The following is a 27176-nucleotide window of genomic DNA, read 5'->3' as shown; positions in this document are numbered from 1 at the left end:
GGAGAAGTTGAAAGAATAGTACAAATAACATCCATTACCCTTTACTTGCCAATTTGCTTTCTCTCCCTCTCCCCCATCCCTCCCTCTCTCTAGACTTCATAATAATTTACCCCTAAATACTTCAATATGCATCTCCTATCGAAACGGACATTCTCCTACAAAGCCACAATACCATTATCTTACCCAAGAGAATTTAATAGTTCCATAACATTATTTATTATGTAGAGCATATTCAAGCCAAACTGTCCCAAAAATGTCTTTTTAGCTGTGTATTTTGATCTATGATCCAATCAAGATACACCCATTGCACGCAGTTATTATGTCTCTTTCGTTCTCGGCCCTTTTTGTCTTTTCATGATTTTTACTCTTTGGAAGAGTCCCAGCCTCATAGAACGTCGACCGTTCTGAATTTGATGGCTTTCTCATAATAAAATTCAGGTTAATCATTTTGGGTTAGAATATTCCATAGGTGGTGTGGTATCCCTCTTCATAATATCACCTCAGTGCCTAACAATGCTGTTTGGTCTCTAGGGTAAGGTGGTGACTGCCGGATTTTTCCACTACAAAAGTACATTTTTCCCTTTTGTAATTAGTCAGAAATCTGTGGGACGATTCTTTGACACTAAATACCCTATTCATGATACATTTTACCCAGTGAGTTAGCATCTTTTGATGTGCTTTGCCTGAATTGATAATTACATCAAGGTAGCAAAAGGATGATATTTCTATTTCTATCCTTTCTTCTACAATTATTAGCTGGCATTCTTCTCTAAAGAAGAACTTTCCTCCCTTCTTATTTGTTTGTTTGCCTCTTTGTTTGTTATCGTCATCATTGTGGTTTCAAGGACACATTTTATTCAATCATCTCATCACATTTTTTGAGGCTCAAATCGTCCCCAAATTGGTGAATGGGAGTTCATTCAAGTTTGCTCTGACTTGAGTCTCCGAGCACGTCTACGCTTTATGGCACAATGAAATTTCATAGCCTCACCTTGTACTTTACCTGGCTCAGACCTAGAATCAGCTATTTTCCCAATAAGCTCTGGTTCCTTTTAGTTTAGAAAGCTATTTAGAAATCAGTATCTTCATGCTATGTGTGTTCATTGCTCCTAGAGGGACATTGTTCCTAAGTCCTTTCAATGGAATTAATTAGAAATATGTATTTAACACTAATACATATTTAGTGGAAGGGGTTTTCCCTTCCTTTCTTTTGTCTTATATTTGTATCTTTTTATTTAAATCTTTAAAATCTTTATTTTTAAAGATTTTAAATCTTTATTTAAAATTTTTATTCCTTATATTTAAAATCTTTATTCCTTAATTATATTAATATATGTATTTAATTTAAAATCTTTATTCCTTAATTATATTAATATATGTATTCATTTGTTTTACTCTGTAATGAACATGAAATAAGTTCAGAATCACAGTACAAATATACTCTAAGAATAAACCCATTAAGTAAACTTTAGTCTTTCTTGGCAGTTCTCGTTGTCTTTACAATATATTCCTATTGTATGGCTCTGTCATACTTACTTTTGTTGGTCATTTAGGTTGCTTCCAACTTTTTCTATGATAAATAATGCTATGATGAATATTCTTATATATTTATGCACATCATCAATTATTTCTTTAAGTTCCCAAAGTGGGAATTTATATTAGTAGATTAACAGCATCACAAAGATTTACAATATTTTGTTCCCAGATTGTCCTCCAGAAACACTGTACCAATTTACATTTCCAGAGGTACATGAGAATGCCAATTTCTACATAACTTTTCCAACTACATATTATCTTTTTAAAAGCGACTTTGTCATTTTGGGAAAAGACTATAATTTTAATCTGTGACTTGTATGTAATTTTAATTTAATTATTATTATTTTTTGGTCATGCCATGTGGCATGCAGGATAGTTCCCCAACCAGTGATCGAACCCGTGCCCGCTGCAGTGTAAGCGTAGAATCTTAACCACTGGACCACCAGGGAAGTCCCCTAATTTAATTATTAAGTAGGTTCATTTATTTAGCTCATCTATTTAGAATCTATATTCCACCAATTTCTAAAAAGTGACTTAAAAGTTGAACTGAAAACAGTGTAAAGAAATAGAAAAAGAAAAGGCAAAACTAATTTATGGTGAAAATACTCGGAACAGTGGTTGCCTCTGAGAGGGACAGAGACAGGAATTGACTGGAAAGGGTCATGGGGTGATGGAAACTCAAAACATGGTTACATGCATTTATCAAAACTCGTTTAAAAAAGTGAATTTTGATACATTTTTAAAAAGGAACTGGGCTTCCCTGGTGGCGCAGTGGTTGAGAGTCCGCCTGCCGATGCAGGGGACACGAGTTCGTGCCCCGGTCCGGGAAGATCCCACATGCCGCGGAGCGGCTGGGCCCGTGAGCCATGGCCGCTGAGCCTGAGCATCCGGAGCCTGTGCTCCGCAACGGGAGAGGCCACAACAGTGAGAGGCCCGCATACCGCAAAAAAAAAAAAAAAAAAAAGGAACTGCATGGACAACCATCAGAAGATAGGGCAGAGGTTTTTTGTGCCAGGGGCTTGGGCGCAGTTGGGGAAAACCCCCCTGAGGAAGTGACCTGAGCTGAGATCTGAGACCTGGTGGGAAGGCAGGCCGAGTGCTTCAAGAAAAGGGAACAGCATGTGCAAAGCCTCCTAGCAGGAGGTGGCCTGGCACGAAAGAGGACCCCAAGCCAGTGTGGTTGAAGCATAGAGCAGTAAGGAAGGCTAGATCCCAAAGGGCCTTGTTGGCTACATGATGGGTGTTGGTCCCCATTCTGAAAGCCACCCCATTCTGAAGAACACCATGGAAGGGGTTTAAGCGGCCAACAGAGTGATCTGGGTTCCACTTGTCAAATCACGTGTGGTAGAGAAAGCGGGATTTGGGGGCAGGAGCAGGAGTTGCGAAGACCTGTGAGGGGGCCTTTGCAGTAACTTAACTAGGTGATAGCAGAGACGAACACACAGATGGATTAAAATGATAAGTAAAATGGATGGGACTTGGTGATGAATAAGACGGTAAGGAGGAAAGTGTCAGATTCTGATGATACTGCGCAAAAGGAAGAGCAGGGACTTCCCTGGTGGTCCAGTGGTTAAGACTCCACGCTTCCACTGCAGGGGGCGCGGGTTTGATCCCCGGTCAGGGAACTAAGATCCTGCATACCGTGCGGCTCGGCCAGGAAAAAAAAAAAAAAAAAAAAGGAAGAACGAAGGGCCAGGCTGGGAACTTTAGCACTGGGCCTATTGAGTCTGAGACATCCAAGTAGAAATTATTTAGAAAACAATGGGATATTTAGATCTGGAGATCAAAAGCGAGGTTTGGGTTAGAAATGCGGATTTGGGAGTCATAGGCAGGTAACATCTTGGGCAGGTAACCTGAGGAGAATAGAGCAGGGTTTCTTGGGGGTGGGACATGAATATGCATGGGAAAAAAAATTGCATCTTTATTTCCACTAACCTCTTATTGAAATCTAAGCATATCTTTCATTTACTAATACAGGCGACAAACCACAGTAGTATTAGCCGTACCTGTGATGTGTCACCAATCGAAATCACAGGTATTGTCACATTTCATTAAATACGTTGCAGATGTCTCAAGTACCCTTTACGCCCATCACTTGTTATTTCATGTGTTAAAAAAGAAGCACAGGGCTTCCCTGGTGGCGCAGTGGTTGAGAGTCCGCCTGCCGATGCAGGGGACGTGGGTTCGTGCCCCGGTCCGGGAAGATCCCACATGCCGCGGAGCGGCTGGGCCCGTGAGCCATGGCCGCTGAGCCTGCGCGTCCGGAGCCTGTGCTCCACAATGGGAGAGGCCACAACAGTGAGAGGCCCGCGTACAGCAAAAAAAAAAAAAAAAAAAAGAAGCACATCTATTCCTGAGTCACAGATTTCTAAAAATATCTTGATGATTATTTCAAGGATTGCGGTTTCCTTTGAAATCCTGTGCATCTTATTTTATGCGTTTGAAAATATTATTGTGAGAAGAGGATCCAGAGAGGTCATCCGTATTGCCTAAGAGGCCTGTGATACAAAACCAGGATAAACCCCCAGGTGTAGAGTGAGAAGAGAAGCGAGCCTGGAGGAATCCCAGGACTCAGCGCCGAGAAGGAGGAGAAGCCAGGAGAACGTGGCTTCGCAGAAGCGCGGGGGACGCAGCATTTTGAGGACAGTGGAGTGGCCAGGCGAGCTAAAGCTGCTGAGAGGTGCAGCGCAGTGAGGACTGCAAGAGACGCCCTGCATCGCAGACGTGGAAGGCATCTGACGAAGAGCCGTTTCTGTGGAATGACGTGTGTGGCAGCCAGATTGCAGTGGTTGCGTTGTGAGTAGGAGGTGGGGAAACTGAGTCAGTCAGCGTAAATGATTCTTTTGAGAGCTTTGTGAGGGAGAAGCAGTAAGTGCAGGGGATGGGGGCTCAGGGAAGGTCTCTTCTGTTGTTCTCTTAAGATTTTTGGTAGGAAACCTTGGATCGTGATTAAATACTGATGGGAAGGGAAGGCTCTGGTACAGAGTTGGAGACGCAGGAACGGAAGGGACAATGGATGGAATGAGGGTCCTGAGCAGAGATGGAAGGGTTGCTAACTGGGTGGGAATGAGGGGAGGGGGGTGCAGAGGGAAAGGGGTGGATGGGCTGGGCAGCAGAGAACTGAGGGAGCTTCCACGTGAGGACCACTGTGGATTCGGGTGGAAGAGAGGAGGGATTGGGGAAAGGGAAGAAGGCTTGAAGTGGAAGGGACAGTTGACCAGGGAAACTGGGCAGCATCGAAGAGTTGCAGGAGGTTAGTGGCCGTGACCGTCCAGGGGCACCATTTTTCAAGGTTGGGTGATTTTTTTCCGGCAGTCACCAGTGGTATGGGTGCAGACCCAGAGACCGTGGATGGGCAGGATTTGGCCAGAGAGGTGTGTCAACAAAACAAAGGGCAAGGGAAGTGTTAAGAGGATCAAGCACAGAACATAGGCTGCTTGGGAAGGGAAAGGTTGGTACAGAGGGGACAATGAAAGGACAAAGGGAGAGGAACCAAGGGACCAGAGGTTATTCATTACTATATCCCCATACCACCCAACACAGTGTCTTGGACACCAGTGCTTTATAATTCCTTAACAAATAAAGCAATTGTTGTTGTCAACAAAAGAAGGTTTTAGGGTGAAATGCTGTATTTATAGGTTATGTTTAATGCGAGTATGCCCCTGAATAATCATGTCTTGCAACTGACTGAAAAAATTTTAAATTTTGATATCTGAATTTTAATAGGTTTTTAACAAGTTTCTTGGTTTTAAAAAGCAATTAGAACCATTTTTTTTAAGTAGGGGATTTTAATAAGATGTTGTAAGCTGAAATATACAGCACTACATAAAATGCGAAAAAAGCCACTTTATCATAATCTTCACTCATGCAATTTCTGAGCTGCTGAGTCTAATTAACACGGGGAACTCTTGGGGTCAGAGGTCAACATTGCTCGGCACCGGCGATTTCACTGAGCTGGGATGACAATTGGTGTTTGTCTCGCTGGGCCGAGTGGCAGAATCACCCCGTGGAAGGATTGACTCTAGGCTGTCCTGCTTATCTGTTCAAAAGGCAGGACGACATTCTGGAAGCAGCTGCAATTTAAACTGACAGTTGCCCCATTTTCCTGCCATGCCCTATTTTAAAATTACCTAGTGGAACTCAGGCAAAGCACAGAAACGGAGGAGAAAGGAAGCACTGCCGGCTTTGCCCAGACCAATTATCACTCGTTTGTGCCATTTACTGCTGTGAAAGGCTTCTAGGACCCTGGTTTGCCCAGGGGCCTGCACCCCAGGTCTTCCAGTTACTCTATAATATGATCACAAAGGAAAGCTTCAGTTCAGTCTGGTGAGTTACCTGGTGGGACATTTAAGCACACCAAGATGACCTCTTATAAAGTGCAAGTGAGTCCTGGGTCAACTTTGGGCTGTTCTGAGTTTCCTCTGTCCACGGAGAGCTGCTTCTGTCTCTGTGTTCTTGCCCACCTGTGACAAAAGGAACTTACCCAGAGCTTTAAGGAAGCCACCTGTCGCTTTGCGGAGTGGTAGGCCAGGAAAAGAACGTTCTCTTTAGCCAGTCACCCTGGTTGCCACCGATGAGGAGGTGGTTTCCAAATGGTTGATTGCGGTTTCAGCCTTCAGACCCAAACTGGCCATTGCACGTTGGCGGTCTCAGCAAACCACTCTCTTCTTGATGATTTCAAGCCAGGCCAGCGTCTGCCCACCACTCGTGGTAACGGTACCCCTTTCTTCTCTCGCTCGAGGCAGGGTCCTGCTCTGGCGGTTGTGGTTACACTGCTATGATTTCAACATGTGCACATTCCTAAAACATTCCTGTGACTGGCAGTCATCAAACATTCATGGAACTCCTAGTGTGCGGTGGAAAAAAGAGCAACTAAGCCCGTGTGCCACAACTACTGAGCCTGCGCTCTAGAGCCCATGAACCACAACTACGGAGCCCGCGTGCCACAACTACTGAAGCCTGTGTGCCTAGAGCCCACGCTCCGCAACAAGAGAAGCCACCGCGATGAGAAGACCGTGCAACACAACTAGAGATAGCCCGCGCGCAGCAACGAAGACCTAACACAGCCAAAAATAAATAAATAAAAATTAAAAAAAAAAAAGAACTTTCTAACAACTAGTGTGTCTAAAACTGCAATGGGTGACTAGACTAAATGTCCTTCAAGGTCCCTTTCCTGTGCTGTGAACCTATGATTTAAAAAAAAAACAAAAAAATGTGTTCTTCATCTACACCATCCACACGCTCCTGCTCGTGCACATGCGGGCCGCGGTACTCAGCGGGGTGCTCCTGTCTGCCCCTCACCTGGCCATCGCCCTGTGCACCAACGCCCGGGACTGGTTCCCGCTCAAGCAGTTCTAGAGGCTGGAAGTCCAAGATCAAGGTGCCAGCAGATTTGGTTTCTGGAAGAGTCTGGAAGTGAGTGCTGAAGAATGAAGTCTCAGAGAGCTGTTGGTGGGGAGGTGACCTGCCCAACAAGACAGCAGGTCCTAGAGAATGCCACCCTCTGAGGGAGAGCATCATCTCTGCTTCCAGGCCCCCTGCACCATCTCTTCCTTCCTTCTGTCCCTCCATCTCCCTTGCCCTGTGCCCTCCCTGGGCACCTCACCTGGGTCCTGCCTTATAACTTCCTGCCCCTGGGTGGGGCCTTTGTCTCAGACTTTTTTTAATATGAAACATGGCAAAGTAGAGAGAATAATAATAAACTCCTATATACCCATCATTCAGATTCGAAAATTGGCATGATTTTTCGCACATTTACTTCATTTATTCTTTTTTCCTCTTGCTGAAATCTATTAAAGCAAATTCCAACCATCAAAAAAGAGCAATAACCAGTGCCTGCGCCTGAGTGGCTCCCAGCCTAAGGATGAGACAGACAGGAAGACGTATCCTAAGATGGGCTTGAGCCCAGATGGTGTTCTGGGGAATACAAAGGAGGGACGAAAACAAAGCCACCTGACCCCCAGGAGCAGCTCTGGAAGCTCTTCCCAGAGGAAGTGTCCTCAGAATTGAGGGTCAGGCCATCCAGGGCCTTGAGAGCCATCAAACACTTTGCTAAGGTGTTTGAACTTGATCCCAAAGACACGGGGAACCACTAGAGAGCTTTTAATAGAGGAGTGGCATGATCCAGTTTGCTTCTAGACGGATCCACTCATAATGCTGCCTGGGAGACTGGCTGGAAGGGGTGAGGTGAAGACAAAACGGTCAGGAAAATGGCTCCCACAAGAATCCAGGCAAAAAAAAAAAAGACAGGGCCCTGCAAAGGGAGGTGCTGGTGGACAGATTCAAGAGAGAGGAGGGAAGACGGTCTAACTCTGGCGTCTGACGGCCGTGAAGTTGTGAAGGGGCAACAGAAGGAGGCGTCTGAGATAATCTCCAGAATTCCGGCCTGGGCAGCAGTGAATTCAGGAAGAGGAACCAATCTGAGGGGAGAAGACAATGGATTCAGCCTCTTGAGTCTGAGGGGGTGGTGGGACAGGCCAAGGAGGACAGACCCACAGCTAAAATGGAAAACAAACTCCAACAAAAATTCCCAACAAACCGTGGGCTGCACTTTCTGCCTCCCTGACGTCCGTGTTGGGCTCGAGATGCTGGGTGTGGAGCTGCATTGTGACTCAGGTGCACCTCGAGGGCATGGAATCTGCGCTAGAGTCGAGGGGGCGGCGGTGACCACGCCTGGCCAGGTGTTAGGGATGACTCACAGCCTCCCAGGTGGGCCCCCCCCACCCCCGCCCCGGCAGTCAGAGCCAGCATGCACGTGTGTGACCTGCCTCATTTTCACACGGGCCCGGGGCCAGAACGACGGGAGGCCCGGCCCACGGGGAGTCTGACAATGGACAGGTAGAAGTTAGAGAAAATTAAAAGTGTGAGTCACAGAACGCATATGCCGTGTGCTAAGCTGGCTGCTTCCGTGACACCATCAGGGGTGTTGGTAGGTTGACACTGACAGATTAATGGGAGAACAAACAGCTCCCCAAGAGAGGTTTGAAAGAGGAGAAGCTGCAGGTTTCACAGGCAGGAGAGGCTGGAGAGGCAGGTAATGAAAGGAGACATGCAAATATACCCAAGTTGGAGGAAAACACCAAATGCAAAGCGAGCCAGCCTTCGCGGACACCTGACTCAGCAACGGAGAGCAAACGTTTGCAAGGAGCTGCGGTGGGCAAAAGCATTGTAGTGCGGAGTACGCGAGGACGGTTTCTGGGAAACAAAACCCCTTGCTGGCCCGTGGGATCTTGTCTTGTTTCATCTTTTGGACTTGACCATAAACAGGAGCAGTGCTGTCCTATAGAATTTTCTTCAGTGTTGGAAATGTCCTATGTGGCAGCCATGGGCCACATGTGGCTCCTGAGCCTGGAACTGCATTTAAAATGCTATTTTAATTAAATAGTCCCACGTGGCTAGTGGCCGCTGTACTGGACAGCACAGTTTTAGGCTTTTGCTGCCCTGGTGTAGGAATGCACTTTCTGACTTTTTAAGCCACTGCAGATTACTTGAAGAAGCTTTATTTTTCATTTCAACCTCCAACGTTTGTGTGGATGGTCACGAACAAAACAATTAAGATGTTTATGTTGGGTAACCGCCTTCACTCTTAAGCTTGCCTTGCCTTCTGGGAGGTTCGGGCGATCTCACGGACGTAAGCATCCTGCTGAGCCAGGCCTGGGGCAGAGCCGGCTGCTGCTGGTGGCAGGTTAGCCGCCTCCTTCCAGTGTAACGCTGGGTCCCGGTGACCTGGAATCTAAACGTTTAGCCGCCCGGTTGCTGCTCGTGAAAGGATGACAATCCTATTCCTATTATCCGAGCGAACCGTGCTCTTGAAAAACTGAGGGCTGGTCCCCACCTTCTTTGCCAAATATAGTGACCACATGTCCTCGGTCCTTGAGATTTGTGCTCTTGGAAGTGGCCCGTCCAGCAAGGATGCAGGATCTTGGAAGATGAGAAGGGGCCATGATGACTTTCTTCATTGAAGGTTGCTGTCCCCCAAGTCCTGGGCTAATCAGTTTCATCATTTTCTCTGGGGAAATTGGGGGTCCTGGCCCTTCTCTGTGAAGTCTTTTTTTTTTTTGTTAAATTCAATTTCTTTTTAAAAATATTTTTATTTTTGAACTTATTTTTATTATGTAATTTTGGTTGCGTTGGATCTTCATTGCTGCACGCAGGCTTTCTCTAGTTGCGGCAAGCGAGGGCTACTCTTCATCGCGGTGCACGGGCTTCTCATTGGGGTGGCTTCTCTTGTTGCGGAGCATGGGCTCTAGGCTCAGGGGCTTCAGTAGTTGTGGCACGTGGGCTCTAGAGCGCAGGGCTCAGTAGTTGTGGTGCACGGGCTTAGTTGCTCCGCAGCATGTGGGTTATTCCCAGACCAGGGATCGAACCCGTGTCCCCCGTATTGGCAGGTGGATTCTTAACCACTGCGCCACCAGGGAAGTCCCCTCTGTGAAGTTTTGAGAGGTCAAAATATCCTGGTGCCCCTGGCACCACAGCAGGCTCCTCTGGGCCAGCAGTGTACCGGGGACACTGTTTCCTGTTCATACTGAGAGACTGCTTTGCTTTTTAATGTACTAAATCACCCAAGGTGTAGTTGGTTCTGTAGAGCTGCTGTTTATTTCCCTGTTAAATTCTAATTTGATTAAACAGCTCACAAGGTTGTAGGTAACTTTGAAAAGGGTGTGAAATTAAGTTGCTACGTTAGGTTAGCTCTTTGAAATGTGGCCTGAGATGGGGCTGAGAGGAAGGAAGGTATTCTAGAAGCCTCAGGAGCTGCTCCTCTGTCGACAAGTGTTGGAACATCATTTGCAAGCATAGCTGGACACCAAGGCAACTTCTAATGAATCTAATGTTAGTGTGACACTTGAGCATCTCACATGTTCTCACAATGATCCTATGAGATAATAGCATAATAATAAGGATCTCCTTGATGGGAAATTGAAGTACTTAGAAGTAAAGTGCTTTGTCCGAATTCACACTGTAATGAGGGACACTGTAATGAGGGAGCCCTTGATGATAAGTGTTCTTTGTACTGTGTCACACGACTAGCTTAAATGCATTTAAGAGGTGCTGCTTTATTATTTTTTGTTTTGTAATTTTTAAACTTGAAGTACAGTTGATTTACAATGTTGTATTAATTTCTTCTGTACAGCAAAGTGATTCAGTTATACATATATATATTATTTTTTGATATTCTTTTCCATTATGGTTTATCATATGATATTGAATATAGTTCCCTGTGCTATACAGTAGGACCTTGTTGTTGATCCATTCTATTTTGTGTGTGTGTGTGTGTGTGTGTGTGTGTGTTGCATGCTTTTGTGGGGGTTTTTTTTGTGTGTATGTTTTTACTAATGATTTTTTTTTAACTTTTTTTTTTTTTTTTTTTTTTGCAGTACGCGGGCCTCTCACTTTTGTGGCGTCTCCCGTTGCGGAGCACAGGCTCCGGACGCGCAGGCTCAGCGGCCGTGGCTCACGGGCCCAGCCGCTCCGCGGCATGTGGGATCTTCCCGGACCGGGGCACGAACCTCTGTCCCCTGCATCGGCAGGCGGACTCTCAACCACTGCGCCACCAGGGAAGCCCTTAACTTTTTATTTTATATTGGAGTATAGTTGATTAACAATGTAGTGATAGTTTCGGGTGTACAGCAAAGTGATTTAGTTACACATATACATGTACCTATTCTTTTTCAAATCCTTTTCCCATTTAGGTTGTTACATAATATTGAACAGTAGGTTATACAGTAGGTCCCTGTGTTATACAGAAGGTCCTGTGTTATACAGTAGGTCCTTGTTGGTTATCCATTTAAAATATAGCAGTGTGTATATCCATTCTATTTATAAAAGCTTACATCAGCTAACCCCAACCTCCCACTCCATCCCTCCCCCAAGCCCCTCCCCCTTGGTAACCACAAGTCTGTTCTGTTTTTTTTTTTGCGGTATGCGGGCCTCTCACTGCCGCGGCCTCTCCCGCCGCGGAGCACAGGCTCCGGACGCGCAGGCCCAGCGGCCGCGGCCCACGGGCCCAGCCGCTCCGCGGCACGCGGGATCCTCCCGGACCGGGGCACGAACCCGTGTCCCCTGCATCGACAGGCGGACTCTCAACCACTGCGCCACCAGGGAAGCCCCCACAAGTCTGTTCTTTATGTCCCTGAGTCTGTTTCTATTTCAGTTCATTTGTGTCATATTTTAGATTCCATGTATAAGTGGTATCATATGGTATTTGTCTTTCTCTTTCTGACTTACTTCACTTCTATGATAATCTCTAGTTGCATCCATCTTGCTGCAAATGGCATTATTTCATTCTTTTTTATGGCTGAGTAATAGTCCATTGTATGTATGTATCACATCCTCTTTGTCCATTCATCTGTCGATGGACATTTAGGTTGTTTCCATGTCTTGGCTATTGTGAACAGTGCTGCTATGGACATAGGGGTGCGTGTATCTTTCTGAATTATAGTTTTGTCTGGATATATGCCCAGGAGTGGGATTGCTGGATCATATGGTTATTCTATTTTTAGTTTTATGAGGAACATCCATAGTGTTCTGCATAGTGGCTGCACCAACTTACATTCCCACCAACAACGTATATAGGAGGATTCCCTTTTCTAGGAGGTGATGCTTTAAAGAACCCCTCAGCACAGGCTTGGTAGTGATTGCTTTATCTTGGCGTTTGATTGAACACAATCTCTGCATAACCAGCGGTTAAAGCCACGGGTTGGAGTGAGGAGGTTGTGCCATAAGGGAGGGGCTACCATGTTAACTGTGCATTTATCTGGGGATCTGCCCACCCCCAGGCAGGTGTTTAGAAATGGCATCTTGATACTGGATCTATTCCTTGATGGTAAATGCCTCACTTTTTCCAGGCCCATCAGCATTGTGATGGTCTAAGACTGGGTTAAGGAATGAACAAGTGATGGAAGTTGCAATACAAGTGTCAAAATTTGGTGGTAGCATGCTTCACATCGTGATTGTACAGTGGGAAAATTTCCATGGATTAAGCAATCCACTGTCACACAACCCACTCAGTCAGGGAATGAACTTGCCTTCTCAAATCAGGGATAAAATGTTCTTTTGAGTTTTCAGCCACAGCAATTTCTAGAAGGAAAATACTCAGGGAAATGTTCCCTAGGTAAGAGGGCTTGGGTTGGGTTTACACTGTCTCATTGGACTCTATCTTTCTCCTGCCACTTTCTGATTGACCGAGGATCTTTTGCAGCTCTAGTGCCTGATGTGACATTCCATACACTAAGCTCTGGAAATTGCATCAGTCCGGCCTGGGTTCTCCTTTGGGAGGTGCTAGCATTCTTTTTTTTTTTTTTTTAATATTTATTTATTTATTTGGCTGCGCCGGGTCCTAGTTGTGGCGTGTGGGCTCTTAGTTGTGGCATGCATGTGGGATCTAGTTCCCTGGCCAGAGATCGAACCCGGGCCCCCTGCATTGGGAGCACAGAGTCTTAATCACTGGACCACCAGGGAAGTCCTGGTGCCAGCGTTCTTATCCTGGGAAACTAGCTCTAGGATCTCCCTGGCCTTGGGGACCCTGTAGAAAGAGGTTTCATAAATTCTGCGTTCCCTCAGGATTTGATACAGAGCAGGGCAGCCCCAGATTATGAAGGTTTAAGAACAACCAGATTTTCACAGAATTTGGGTGGGGGTCCAAACCTGGGAGGAGAAATCTTCAAACTAGCCCATGATTGTGGGAGTTGAAGATTTCTGGGCTCTGGTTTGAATGTCATAAGGGCTCTCTGGCGTCACTCGTACCAGGCAAAAGTCGAAGGATTGAGTGAGGAGGGATTGGGATTATAAGCACCCAGTCCTGGTGGCTGTTGACAAGGATGCGTTCCATGACACTTCCCCTCACCCTGACCTTCCTGCACTTTTGTATCCGGAGGCAAAATCCTCCAGTATCCCCCAAAGAATATCTGTAACACAGGGAGCAAAGCAGAGGTGAAATTCACTGTGGAAAATTCTAATCTTGTCACTCTTCTTGATAGAGAAGGTGCAACTTGGAAGTTACTTGTACAGTCAGTACCCAAACCCTTGGGATAGCATCATCTGGAAAAAATCGAGAGTATCAAGTAATGTTGTTCCAAGTTCTCCGACAAACTGAGGTGCGGTGACATAAAGCAAACATGAAAAATCCTGTTCGCGTGCTTTAGAAATTGCCAGTTTTATGTACTTTACCACATATTTTTGTCTTTATTTCATAATTACTTTTATATGTACAGCTGCATCCTTTTTTAGATGTGGTCTGAGTGTTTTGCAATGATGCCTTAGAGAATGAGTAATTTGTGTAGCATGAAGAAGGGAACTACAGGAATCTGTCACCAGTTTGTCCCCTAAACACAGTTTGTGGAGAGGAGCGTGAACCTTCAAGTTCTAGAATATCCCAAATGCATGAGTGTTGCCATGCGAAATGGCCAAGACTCTGCCTATGAGTCTTTGCATGAAAACAGAAGAACCCAGCTGCCCATTTGTTCAGTAATTCCAAACGAGGAATATGGCTTCATGCTACTGTTTGACTGAAATTACATTTTTTTTCATCTGTCCTTGATTTTTGTTTCTAAGTGCAAAACTGTGAGAATTTATCTTAATGCTAAAAATGTGTTGTTTGAGCCAAACTAGATTTGAGTTTTGGATTAATCTCACTCCCTAAGTTTAATCAGCAGCAGGCATTATATTTAGTCCTTGGCTAACATGAAAAGATGCAGGCAATGTGTTCTTCTCAGCGCTGCCGATATTGTGAGATAGTCTCTTTCACCTTCAGGCTTTAGGTGGAGTATTTTATTGTGTGATTTTATGTTCCTCAATAGGGAATATAGATCTCTCCCAGGGATACATCCATAAACATCAACCACTGATGTTTTTAAGGTGTCCTTCGAACATGAAATAACCACCATGTGAACATCCTAGGTTAAAGAAGAAACCCCAACAAGAACTTGATTGATATCAGGTATCCAGGATCTATCTTGAGGATCCACACCAGTGATAGAAAAGAGAGTCCGTCCTCTAGAGTATATTTCAGGCATAAAACATTAAATAAGAATTCATAAAAGGCATATTACTCATCTTAATTTGCCATAATAACAACCATTGTTGAATGCAGCTTGCGGTATTCAGTGCTTACGTAGGATAAGTAAAACTCTTACAAGGATAAGATCTTAAACATGAAATATGATCCTATAGCTCAGGGGTTCAGAGCACCCTCTCAGGGGTCAGACTGCCTAGAAAGAAAACTCTACTCCACCACATACCGGCTGTGAAATCTTAAGTAAAGTTTCTTAACTTTTCTAGGGCTCAGTTTTCTCATCTGTAAAATGAGGCAAATATATAGAGATTTATGAGAATTAAATAAGGTAATAGGTATAAAGTGCCTAGCACGGTACTGGAACATTGTAATCACTCAAGTAACGGTAACTACTCCTACTGTAATCATCATTTTCATATTGTTCTCATATTATACTGATCTTATTATTTATTATTATCATCCAGACAAAAATATTTGAACAATTTCTAGTTATTACATGATGCAATTATTACTGCATTTTACTCTATTTGAAATAAAAACTATACTAAGCAATGCAATGGGTAAGACTATAAGCCTACATATATATATATACACATATATGTCTATATTAATATAGACAGATCAGGTAGGCATAGATATAGGTATATAGATACATTATGATGCAGTGCTTTAGAAGGCCCGGTGCTTCCGACTTTTAAAATCAAAGAATTGCAGCATTTCTGATTTGGGTGGTACCTCAGAGACCATCTCCATTGGTCTACAGGAGAGAAGAGTGAGGCCCAGCCAGGGGGAAGGGGGAAGGTCACACAGCAGAGGAGGGGCAGGGGTGGCACCCAGGGCGAGAGCTCCTGCCCCTGCCTCTCCCTACCCTGCCCTTTAAGATTCTTCAGCATCTCCTCTTGGGGCTGGCTTTTTCCTAAGTCAGTTACACACACACACAAAGACACACACACAGACACCCTACAGCAAAAGAATGTCTCCCAGCATTCTAAGTACCTGTTTGGAAGATGACCCACTTGAAAACCGGGATCTCTCAAAATTTGTCTCTTGTCCCCAAAACTGATCTCGTTTCTTCCCATTTGGGTCTCTTCTGTATTCCTGTCGTCTCAGACAAGCCTGCAGAACAAAAAAAAGATGTTTCTTTGGTTTAGGTCCACAACTAGCTTTGATAACTTTATACTTAATTCCTGTTGTGAGGAACATGCAATACAGGCGTCCATCTCTAAGTGTTCATCAACACCTGTTACCAGGTGTGAAGACACTCACCCAGGCATCACTCCCTCCTCCCTTTGCCCAAAATGTCAGGTCAGAAAATATTAGTCACTGCCTTAATAAATTCAAACAACAGACATACTAAGAGGCATTTTGTTAAGTACTTACCCGACAATTGCCTTCTTAAGGAAGTACCCAATACACTGCGTTTATTCCTCTTTCTGTTCTCTTTCTCTCTTTTTTAAATTGAAGTATAGTTGATTTACAATGTTGTGTTAGTTTCAGGTGTATAGCAAAGTAATTCAGTTATACATACATATACATGTGTGTATGTATATACGTATTCTTTTTCAGATTCTTTGCCCATATAGGTTATTACAAAATATTGAATATAGTCCCCTGAGCTATATAGTAGGTCCTTGTTGGTTATCTATTTTATATATAGTTGTGTGTATATGTTAATCCCAAACTCCTAATTTATCCCTCCCCCTTTCCCCTTTGATAACCATAAGTCTGTTTTCTATGTCTGTGGGTCTATTTCTGTTTTGTAGATAAGTTTATTCGTATCTTTTTTTAGATTCTGCATATCAGTGATATCATGCTATTTGTCTTTCTCTATCTGGCTTAATTCACTTTCTTTTTTTTAAATATTTATGTATTTATTTGGTTGCACTGGGTCTTAGTTATGTCTCCTTAGTTGCAGCTTGCTGGCTTCTTAGTTGTGGCATGTGAACTCTAAGTTGTGGCATGCCTGTGGGATCTAGTTCCCTGACCAGGGATCGAACCCGGGCCCCCTGCATTGGGAGTGCGGAGTCCTATCCACTGTGCCACCAGGGAAGTCCCTGGCTTAATTCACTTTCAACTGATATTTCAAATACTCCAAAATAGCAAAACTTCTTGCAGCATTTCTATAGATCCAACGACTGAACTCACCTTTGTCCTACCAGGGCCAAATTACCCACTGTAAAGAAGTACAGTGTAAAGACGGACCCTATTGTTCTCAACTAGGCCCGCCATCTCCCTCTTCCTGCCTGTGTTGAGAAAGGAAAGACTCCTTCTCCATCTTTTTCCCTCTGTTAGAAAATGCATCTCCTTCCTTGATGTAGAAGGACTTGCCAGAATTTCACGGCCAAGGAGAAAGCCAATATTCTGCTACAAGGTTAAGAGTAGAAATGACCTGATATTAATAAAACATTTACCACTTGGACTTGGGAACAGTGAATCAGTTACCTGCAGCTAGTGGAATCCTGGATTCCCAAGAGAAAGGTGCTGTTTCACCCCACCTTGTTTGGAAAGGGAGAGCACCCCAAAATGGTGGCGTTCTTTTTCCCCTTGGGTTTATTTTCAAAAACGATGCCATATAGACAGCAACCCATTTTAATAATCCTGGATAGTGTTTGTTTTAATAAATAGGAAGTCCCCCCCCCCGCCCAATGCTGAATAGTAGTAACTGTAATAAATAAGTTACACAAACAGACACCAAATAATAGAATAAACCAAGGTAAAACTAAAGAGAGCCAGCTGGAGAGTTTAATGGAGTTCAACAAAATGTGGGCCTCTTTTTTCTTATTCCTTTACGATGACTTCAGATTGGAGCTCCCTGTTGAGGGGGGAGCTCTGGCCTGGAGTACAGTATTGTTTCCTGGAGCCACAGATGTCTCTGTTATCCTAACCCACTTGTATTAAAGGCACGAGAAGAAAACGCTGATGGGCTGAAAGTGGAGGAGCCTGTTAGCTATTGCACGCAGGACCGAGGCAGACTTGGTGGGATGAACAGAATTCCTGTGGGCGGAGTGTTTTTTGAAACTTCTCTCCAAGAATGCATGCAACTTAAGTATTTCTTTACCAAAAGGGGAGGAGGAATAGAATGGTTTGCAACGTTGAAAAAAAACATGTTTTTCCCCTCTGATTCCTTATCCTTCCTCTCGCAGAGGACCAGGAGAAGAAACCAGTGGCAAGGTAGGTACTTCCTAATCTTTATCTTGAAACAGCCAAGCAATCTTTCCGTGTAAATCAAACGTTAGCCCTCTCCCAGTTATTGCTTCGCTGAGAAGGAACACGGGGACAGAGCCAAGTTCGGACTTCCAGTCCTAGAAAGAGCAAGAACCTAGCCATACCTCCCCCCGCACCCCCGTCAGGGGCTGGTTTTCTTGTTATTTGTAAAGTGAATGACGTTTTTGATGCTGGTTTTGTTTCTGCTTGGAGGGTCCTGAAGGGACAGGGGCAGAGGCCCCTGAGATCCACAGGAAGGGGAGAAGGAGCAGGTTTGTACTTCATCATCACCAGGGGCTCCCCTTACTCTGGAACTTTATTTCCCTTTCAGTTTCACGTGTCTGGAGCTAGATTGCTATAAATAAGTTTCTGTTCATGTGACAAAACTGGCCGAGTCTTGAAACGGGAGGCTTCAAGTAACTTCTTCTTCCTTCTTTCTGCGGAGAATCGGGGCTTCCTCCTTTCGCGTCGCGCCCCCCAAGCCCGTCCCTCTGACTGCAGTGCTCGCGGTCAGGCTGCCTTCTGTGCAGAAGCTACCACTGTAGGGCAGAACACGGAATGTGCGTCTATGCCTGTGGGGGATGACATGGGTTTTGTGACTCACCGTAACTCAGTACGGGTAAACACGACAAACCACAGCTCTGCCACTTTCGAGCGTTGTGACCTTGGGCAGGCTGACTAACTCCATGGATTCTTGCTTCCCTCCTCTGTGAGAGGGAGAGGCCTCTGTGCTGCAAGATTGCCGGGAGAGCATGAGGCACTGTTGGTAAGATGCTTAGCAGAGTGACCGGCTCGCGGTGAGAGTTCAATAAAACTGTTCAATAAAACTCATCATCATGACCATCATCACCACCACCATCACCATCATCAGGCTTTAACTGTTGTTTCCAATCCCATTTCTTGGTTTACTCCCTTTTCTAAACTCAGCCTTTGCTAAATAATGCGATTCTGATCTTGGTTGTGGAAGAAAAAAGACTTGAAGTTCATCCTTGTTTTTCTGAAGGCCCGACGGCGACATAAAATAAAACCCATTTGAACACATTTGATAGTCTAGAAAATCATCCTGAAACTCCAAGTGTAATCTTTCTCTCTAGCTTTCAGTGGACATTAATGGCTAAATTTCGCCACAAGTTACATAAACACATTTGACGGAAAGAAGGGGAAGAAAAGCTATGCAGCATGAACACCCTTGAAGACATATAGCCAAATTCTGAGATGTCGTATAATTATGTACTAGTTACCAGATTCTGAAATAGCATGTAATATGCCAAATAAGTATCTCCTCTTGTTTTCTTCAAACGGGCCCCACCCAACCACTGAAAGGAGTAGCATCAGAATAATTCAGGGTGGGTTTAACCTTCCTCTCCTGCCACTAGCAGACAGACCTATAAAGTCACTGCTAATTTGGTACCTACCAACCCATAGCATATTTGAGGCTATAGCAGGCATAGTGTATACAGGAGGTTTCCAAGGGCCTCAACCTGAGTCAGTTCATTAAAAGCAAGTCCATCTCAGGAAGGCATGTGTGGCAAATGTCTGTGATTTGGGAGTCATACCTGGTTAGTAGGTCTTACACTATTTGTACACCCTGAAACAGGGAATCCCTTGCACATCGCTGGGCTGCTCGTGAAAGCTGGGATGTCCACGAGTAACCGGCCAAGCTCATCAATGGCCCAAGCTTTCAATATCCATTCAGTGCAAACTCTACCTTAGCAATAATCTAAATACACAAAGGTCGTATATGGACCAAGTTACTGAGGGGTCATTAAAGACATGCAATTCTTAAACCCCAACTTTAAATCTTTTCTGGAACAAGGCAAGGGACAGAGTCAATAATATAACTCATTGCTGTTCCCGTCAAAGTAATCGTTTCTGTGGGTTTCTATATACTTAATTCGACAATCCTCAGAACATATGAAAGACAACCATATTTATCTTTGCAGACCTTGTGGTGAGTGGTTTTGAAAATGCTCAGTGAAGGTGGATTTAACTTTGAGGATTAGTTACAAGTCAGCTGGATCTATGTCTGATAAACAGAGTTGGTGGTCAAGTTCGGTAACGCTGGCTTTCATCAATGACAAGGCATTCGGTTCGACAGAGGAGAGTGAGACTCTGTCCCTGCCCTTAGGAAGCTGCAGTCCAGTTTGATAGGAAAACACACAAAAGACAATTTCAATACAATTTCATCAGCAATGAAAAAGAGGTATGAAAAGGGTGCTTTGGTATTGGACCGATGGAAACGTTCTAAAATCAGGTGATGGCAATGATGGCAAATTTGGTCAATTTAAACTTAAAACAGGTGAACTTTATGCTATGTAAATTATACCTCAATAAGGGTTTTTGTTTTTGTTTTTTAAAGAGGGTGCTATGGGAATACAGAGGTTCCCTTTAGTTCTAAGTTAAAACTATGGTCTTAGGGCTTCCCTGGTGGCGCAGTGGTTAAGATTCCATGCTCCCAGTGCAGGGGAGCCTGGGTTTGATCCCTGGTCAGGGAACTAGATCCCGCATGCCACAACTAAAGGAGCCTGTAAGCTGCAACTAAAGGAGCCTGGCTGCCGCAACTAAGACCCGGTGCAAACAAATAAATATTAAAACAAACGAACAAACAACTATGGTCTTCACCACCCTTGTTGAGAGAGTAGGGAAGAGGGAAGAGGAGGTTAGAGAAGTGGTCGAGGATTGGACTGGTCTTGCTGTGGTTCTTGGGTCTGGGACACACCTCTACGTGAGAGAAACAACCGAATTACGTAGTTTGCATTTTACATAAATTTCAGTCTGAAAGGTGGCAAGGCTGGAGGCCGGGAGGCCAGTTATGAGGACATTGTAATAGTCTTGGAGCTAAACTATGGACATTGCAACCAGGGCGATGGCCATAGGATGAGAAGGGAGGCACGAGCTCATGAGGTTTTAGGTAAACTCAGCAGGACTTGGTAGCTGGGGGATATGGGTGGTGAGGGCGAGGAAGGAGTCAGGGAAGGCTTGGGTCACTGTCTTCAGAGAGGGGCTACAGAAGAGGATGGCAGGGGATGGACACATGGAGTCCAACTGTGGACACGCTGAATTCAATGTGCCCATGTGACACCCAGATGGAACCATACAGCAAGCAGGTGTGCATGGGATTCTGACACTTTGAGAAGACACAGGATTACAAGTCATCAGTATGATGTGGTGGTTACAAACATAGGAGGGGATGAGATGGGCCACAGGCATTGTGAATTAGGAGAAAATTGGGCTGATGGAAAGCTCGGGGAATTAACCTGTGAGGGGCAGGGAGAGGAATGTGAGTGATACAGGAGGAAAACCAGGAGAGTGCGATGTGAGAAAGCCAGAGAAGTAATGTTGCGAGAGGGAAAGAGTAATGGCGCCAAATGCAGGTAAAGCTTCAGGAAACAAAGACTACAAAGGTGTCTGCTGAATTTCGCTACTGACCTCAGCGAGCACCGTTTCAGGGGAGGTGAGGAGACCGCCAGGCTGCAGCAGGTGAGGGCATGAATGGGATGGCGGGGCGGAGTGGAGACAGAAGTGTAGCTGACTGTTTGGGGACATCTGAAGACTGGAAAGTGCCAGGGCTGTGGCTAGAAAAGGACACATTGTCCACAGACAGCTTTGTTCTCTTGTTCTCAGTGTGAGAGAGAGTTGAGCATGTTTGTGGGCTGAGCCAGTAAGAAGAGAAATTCCAAGGATGCAGCAGAGAGGTCCATGGATGGAGAGGGGCTGGAGACAGAGGGGCATGGACCAGGATCTCAAGTCCGGCACCAGTAGGGAGACTGTCCTTCACCCGTCGAGACTTGAGGGCTGGACGGGCGTGCAGCCTGGGATAGAAGGGGAAGCGCCGAGTGGCTCCCCACCTGACGGCCTCAGATTCTTTGTTTGGTTACACGTGTATGTAAAACAGAAAGAGACGGTCCTTGCTGAAAGTATGGGGACGGGAGGTTTGAAAAAAGTAAAGTTTAAACTGTGATAACGGAGGGAGCTAATGGACAAGAAAACATGTTGAAGTGAGTCATCCTCTATTCCTCTCTTTCCCTCACTCCGCCTCCCCGTTGTCTATCAGCAAGATGTCTGCACTGCTTCTATATCCTGGCTCGGGCTACTTCTCGCCACCCCTGCTCCCACCACGCTGGTCTCTCCTAAATTTCTATCAGGTTCCTTACAAGTTTTTCTGCTGCTTCTCTTGCCCCTTTCAGTTGTTTTCCCACACAGCAGCCAGAGTGATCTTAAAAAAACAAAAAAAAAAAGGTAAAGCAGATCATACCACTGCCCTGCTTAAAATCATTCAGTAATTCTCACTGTGCTAAGAATAAACTCCAAATACCAAGCTTTGTCCTGAGAGACTCCACACCATCTGGTCCTAGCCACCTCGTCCGCATTCTCCCTTGGTGTTCCAGTCGCTCTGGCCTTCGTTTGTTTCCTCCAGGGCTCCAAGTTAGTTCCCGCCTCAGGGCCCCTGCTCTTGCTTTCTTTCTGCTCGGGACGCTCTGGTTGGCTCTTTCCCATCACTTACCTCCACGACCAAATGCTACTTCGTCAAAGAGGCTTCCCTGCCTGTGTAGAGGAGCATCACCCCAGCCCTGCTGCCTCTGTTTTTATAGACCTCATTATATTTATCATATACATTATATTGTCTTACCTATTTACTTCACTTTGTGTGTGTAGTTTGTTTCTCAATCCTAGAATAAGAACTCCGGGAGAGCAGGGACTTTGTTCAGGACATAGTAGGCATTTAATACATATTATTATTTATAAGGATGGTGTTGAAAGTGTCCTTATTAACAAGGACAGTGTTGAAAGCCCAAATGAATTTAGAAAATAAAACTGCAGTGGCTCCAAGCCACGCAGTTGTGCGGTTTTCTTCAGCAGAGACCATCAGATTATAAGATTGATTTTCTTACGCGCCTGTTCTAGAGACGATTTCAGACAAATATTTCCAAACCTGGGCTGTGTGGCAGAGGCATCTTTGTGGAGAGGGGAGGGTCCCCCAGTGTGACCCGTTTGGATGTTTACGTTCTTATTTAGTTTGTAGAGACGCCCTCCACTTTACAGCCTTGGAGGTGGACCGGCAAGTGTAGGAGGAAGTTGCTGGCTCCATTTCCAGGCCCAGAGCTAAGCGGTGCTACGCAGGTGAAATCAGGTTACTGAGATCGCTCTGGTTTCCTTGGTGCCCCGGGAGGTTCAGTTATATTTGAGATTGCTAAGGAGGAGGAAAACCTGATGACGGCAGGCCTGTATTTTCCCTAGGGAGGGAGCGCTTTTCGATCCTCAGTTGAGGCTGAGGACCTGCCTCCTTGATTGGCGAGGGCTGACCTCCGGCCAGCGGGCTGAGTGACACTTTCTAACTGCTCCCAGAATCCCACAACCCAGCCTGGCAAGTTTGTCCTATGCCAGCTCTGGGTAATTACATCATGACTCCTCAGGCTCCCTGTCTGTTTTGTTTTTGCCTGTAAACACTGTAGCTAGGGTGACGAAGAGTTAGCTTATTGTAGAATGTGCTAACCACCTTTCTTCTGGCCGGAGGACAACAGGAAGGGTGTGTTATTTTATAAATGGTAGGGCGACCCGGTTAACTCCTTAATGTCTTTTTTCTTGGTTGGTTTATCCAGTTTAAGCCCTGATGTCATTGGTTGATAACGTTTGTGTGCCAAGCTCTGTGCTAACTAGTTGAAAAATGTTATTTCCATGACAGTATTATAAGGTGGAGACTATTATCCCCATTGTACAGACGAGGAAACTGAGACTCAGAGAGGTAAAGTAGCTTTTCAAGGTCACACAGCTAGTAAGTGTGGGTTTTGGATTTTAGAAACCTATTACTGCTTATCATATACTGATACTGTAGCCTGAATTCTCTCCTAATACCATAAGTGAAAGTAGAAGATATTCTCACTTCCTGCCATTACCTGATATTCTGAGTCCGTCTTATGCTGTATGTCCCGCAGATATTGAACATCACTGACGAACTTCTGCCTGTCCTTTGCTTCATGAAACATGATTCTTAATCCGTGACCTGCATATAAAAGATAAATAAATGTGCTGTGATATCATCCTTTGTTGCTTTGCCATATTTGGATTTCTCTTAGTATAATTGCTTTTATTCTCTTATTAATCTAATATCCATTGTTGGAAAGGCACAGATGCTCCTTTCAAACTGAAAGGACTCTTTGTATGGGTGTCGATGCCTTTACAGCCGTCTTGTTCCAGACATAAATAATGCAGCCACTTTCATGGGCTGGCTTCAGTGAGCCTGTTCTGGTTAGTCATAGGGAGTTAGACTGGCAGACACCTGATTCAGAAGCAGTTCTACCACACGACAAAAAAGAAAACCCAAGAACCTAGCTAACTCAGCAATGATCAAAGCTCTGAGCCCCTGGTGACTTAAATTCATTGACTCAACAAATGATCACACCCCTATTCCAACTCGGACACTCCGCTGGGCACTGGGGTACGGCGGTCGGCAAGATGACATGGCCCCGGCCTTTGTGTTGCTACCATCTAGCCTGGAAGAACGGCAATGAAGGTTGCTGTCCCCCAGCCCCTTCAGACTCCACATGACTTTCTCACATACTTGCTCCTCCTTCCCAGTTTTCTGAAGGAAATGTTGCCATCGACCAGCCGGCTGCCCGGCCAGTAACCTGGGCAGTTTTCTTCACACTTCCTTCTCCTGCCCCATCTATATAAAAAACAAGTCCTGATGATTTTCTCCCCTGAGTATCCCTGGAATCCATCATGATCAGAGCATGGGTACTGGCGTGAAACTCTCTGGGTTCAAATCCCAAGTCTTTGAACATTGACAAGTGGACCCTGATGGTGATAAGTGCGATGGAGCAGAAATACGGGGTTCTCTGAGAAAGTGTCATTGGGGGAGGGGGAGGCAAGGTTTTCCTTAGGAAAACTTGACACTGGGTTTGCTAAGGAGTGAGCTGGGCCAGAAGTGGAACAGAGAGGATCTGGGACAGAAAGGACAGCAGGTACAGAGGCTTCAGGGCTTCAGGGGCTGGTGCAGCTGGAGCAGAGAGAGGAGAGAACAGTAACGGAAGGGCTGTAGGATAGGCAGGGGCTGGCTCACGAGGGGCCTTGGAGGTCGTGATTCAAAGAGTCATGTAAAGCCACTGGAAGGTTCCAATCGGGGGAGGACATGATTAGATTTACATGTTTAAAGGTCCCTCCAGGGAATTCCCTGGCGGTCCAGTGATTAGGACTCCACGTTCTCACTGCCAAGGGCCTGGGTTCAGTCCCTGGTCGGGGAACTAAGATCCCACAAGCTGCAGGGCGCAGCCAAAAAAAAAAAGAGGTCCCTCCAGCTGTAGTACAGAGACTGGATGGAGTGTGAGGGCGGCGGAGGACGAAGGGAAGTGGATGGGCCACTGGGGATATGTTAGACTAATCCCGTTAAGGTGGTGCCCAGACTTGGGTCTCAACACTGGAGGGAGGGAGGGGGAGGTATTGAGCCTCTGGAAGTGCTATGTACTGGTCTAAACATTTACACATATTAGCTCAAGCAATCTTCACAGCCACACTGAGGCAAGAATTATATCTCTAGGGACTTCCCTGGTGGCGCAGTGGTTAAGAATCCGCCTGCCAATGCAGGGGACACTGGTTCGAGCCCTGGTCCAGGAAGATCCCACATGCCACGGAGCAGCTAAGCCCGCATGCCACAACTACTGAGCCTGCTTTCTAGATCCTGCGAGCCACAACTACTGAAGCCCGTGTGCCATAACTACTGAAGCCCGTGCACCTAGAGCCCGTGCTCCGCAACAAGAGAAGCCACTGCGATGAGAAGCCCGTGCACCGCAACGAGGAGTAGCCACGCTCGCCACAACTAGAGAAGGCCTGCGCACAGCAAGGAAGACCCAACGCAGCCAAAAATTTTAAAAATAAAATAAAAAAAGAAGAATTACATCTCTGTTTTGCAGACGAGGAACCTGAGGCACAAAGGGATTAAGTAACTTGCCTAAGGTTACAGAACTGGTAGGTGCAAGTGTTGGGGTTTGAACCCAGAGAGTCTCATGCCAGTGCCCACGCTCTAATCATGATGGAATCAAGGGATACTCAGGGCAGGGAATCATCAGGAGTTGTTGATAATACAAATGGGATGGGAGATGGAGGCCCAGGTTACCGGCTTGGGCAGCTGGCTGGTCGATGCCAACATTCCCTTCAGAAAACTCGCAGGGATAATCAAGTTTGTGAGAAGGTAATGTGAACTTTGAAGGGGCTGGGGGACAGCAAATGGAGATGTTAAGTAAGCAGTTAGACGTAGGGCTCTGGAGCTGATTAGAGAAGAAAAGAATTGGGCATTGCTGGCATTTTGGTGACAAATGAAGTTGAAGGCAGGATGGCTATTGAAGAAAGGAGGACGACCCAGGACAAAATTCTGAGGACCACTGGATCTTAAGAACAGGTAGGTAGCAGAAGAGGAGCTCTGGAAAGAAGCCAGAGAGGCAGGAGGAAAACTGAGAATCAGGTGGGTGCAGTTTCATAGATGCTGTCAAGTGCAAGCTTCAAGGAGGGGAATATTAATAACCTTGGTGAGAGCATTTAGTGGCATGACGGGGCTGAAGATAGATTGCATTGAGTTGTGTAAATGGGAGTAAGGACGTGGAAACGATGCTTTCAAGAAGTTTGTCTCTGACTGGTGTAGTCTAAATTTATGACCACATTGAGTTAGTAAATGGCACTGTTCATAGTGAGTCTACTAGACCTCATCTATAAGGTCATCAAAGGTCCCACGCTATTCCTGCTTATTGTCAAGTGAAGCTCTTTCATTTATTTCTACTTTTTTTTTTTTTGGTGGTACGCGGGCCTCTCACTGCTGTGGCCTCTCCCGTGGCGGAACACAGGCTCCAGATGCGCAGGCTCAGCAGCCATGGCTCACGGGCCCAGCCACTCCGCAGCATGTGGGATCTTCCTGGACCGGGGCACGAACCCGTGTCCCTTGCATCGGCAGGCGGACTCTCAACCACTGCGCCACCAGGGAAGTCCTATTTCTACATATTTTTTTTACTGAGATATAACTGACATATAACAATATATTAGTTACAAGTGTACAATGATATTTGCATGTATTGCAAAAGGATCACCACAGTATGTCTAGTTAACATCCGTCAGCCACATAATTACAATTTTTTTCTTCTTGTGATGAGAACTTTTAAGATCTATTCTCTTAACAATTTTGACATATACAGTATTATTGACTATAGTTACCATGATGTACATTACATCCTCGGTACTTATTTATTTTATAACTAGAAGTTTGTAATTTTTAGCTTCCTTCAGCCATTTCACCCACTTCCTACTCCATGCCTCTGGCAGCCACCAATCTGTTCTCTGTATGTTCTCTGTATCTATGAGTTCGGTGTTTTGTTAGATTCCACATATGAGTGAGATCATATGGTATTTTGTCTTTCTCTGACTTATTTCACATAGCCCTCAAGGT

General features: G+C 45.4%; 1 protein-coding gene and 1 long non-coding RNA gene across 2 annotated transcripts in view; one reads left to right on the top strand and one right to left on the bottom strand.

Moving 5' to 3' along the window:
• The window catches only part of LOC132594137 (uncharacterized), a 67073-nt gene extending 56026 nt beyond the window's left edge, over window positions 1-11047 (top strand). Inside the window, exon 8 of the long non-coding RNA XR_009560359.1 lies at window positions 10911-11047. This is a non-coding gene — a long non-coding RNA (uncharacterized lncRNA). The remainder of the gene's footprint in view (window positions 1-10910) is intronic.
• Window positions 1-23733, bottom strand: part of MARCHF10 (membrane associated ring-CH-type finger 10) — an 81880-nt gene extending 58147 nt beyond the window's left edge. Inside the window, exons 1-2 of the mRNA XM_060290547.1 lie at window positions 23644-23733; window positions 15542-15661 (exon numbers count right to left, since the gene is read on the bottom strand). Of these exons, the coding sequence (XP_060146530.1) occupies window positions 15542-15661; window positions 23644-23733 (210 nt within the window). The remainder of the gene's footprint in view (window positions 1-15541; window positions 15662-23643) is intronic.
• Window positions 23734-27176: the final 3443 nt, after the last annotated feature.

Source organism: Globicephala melas, chromosome 20, assembly GCF_963455315.2.
Source record: "Globicephala melas chromosome 20, mGloMel1.2, whole genome shotgun sequence".
Classification (NCBI taxonomy): Eukaryota; Metazoa; Chordata; class Mammalia; order Artiodactyla; family Delphinidae; genus Globicephala; species Globicephala melas.
This window is presented reverse-complemented; position numbering and strand designations above follow the sequence as displayed.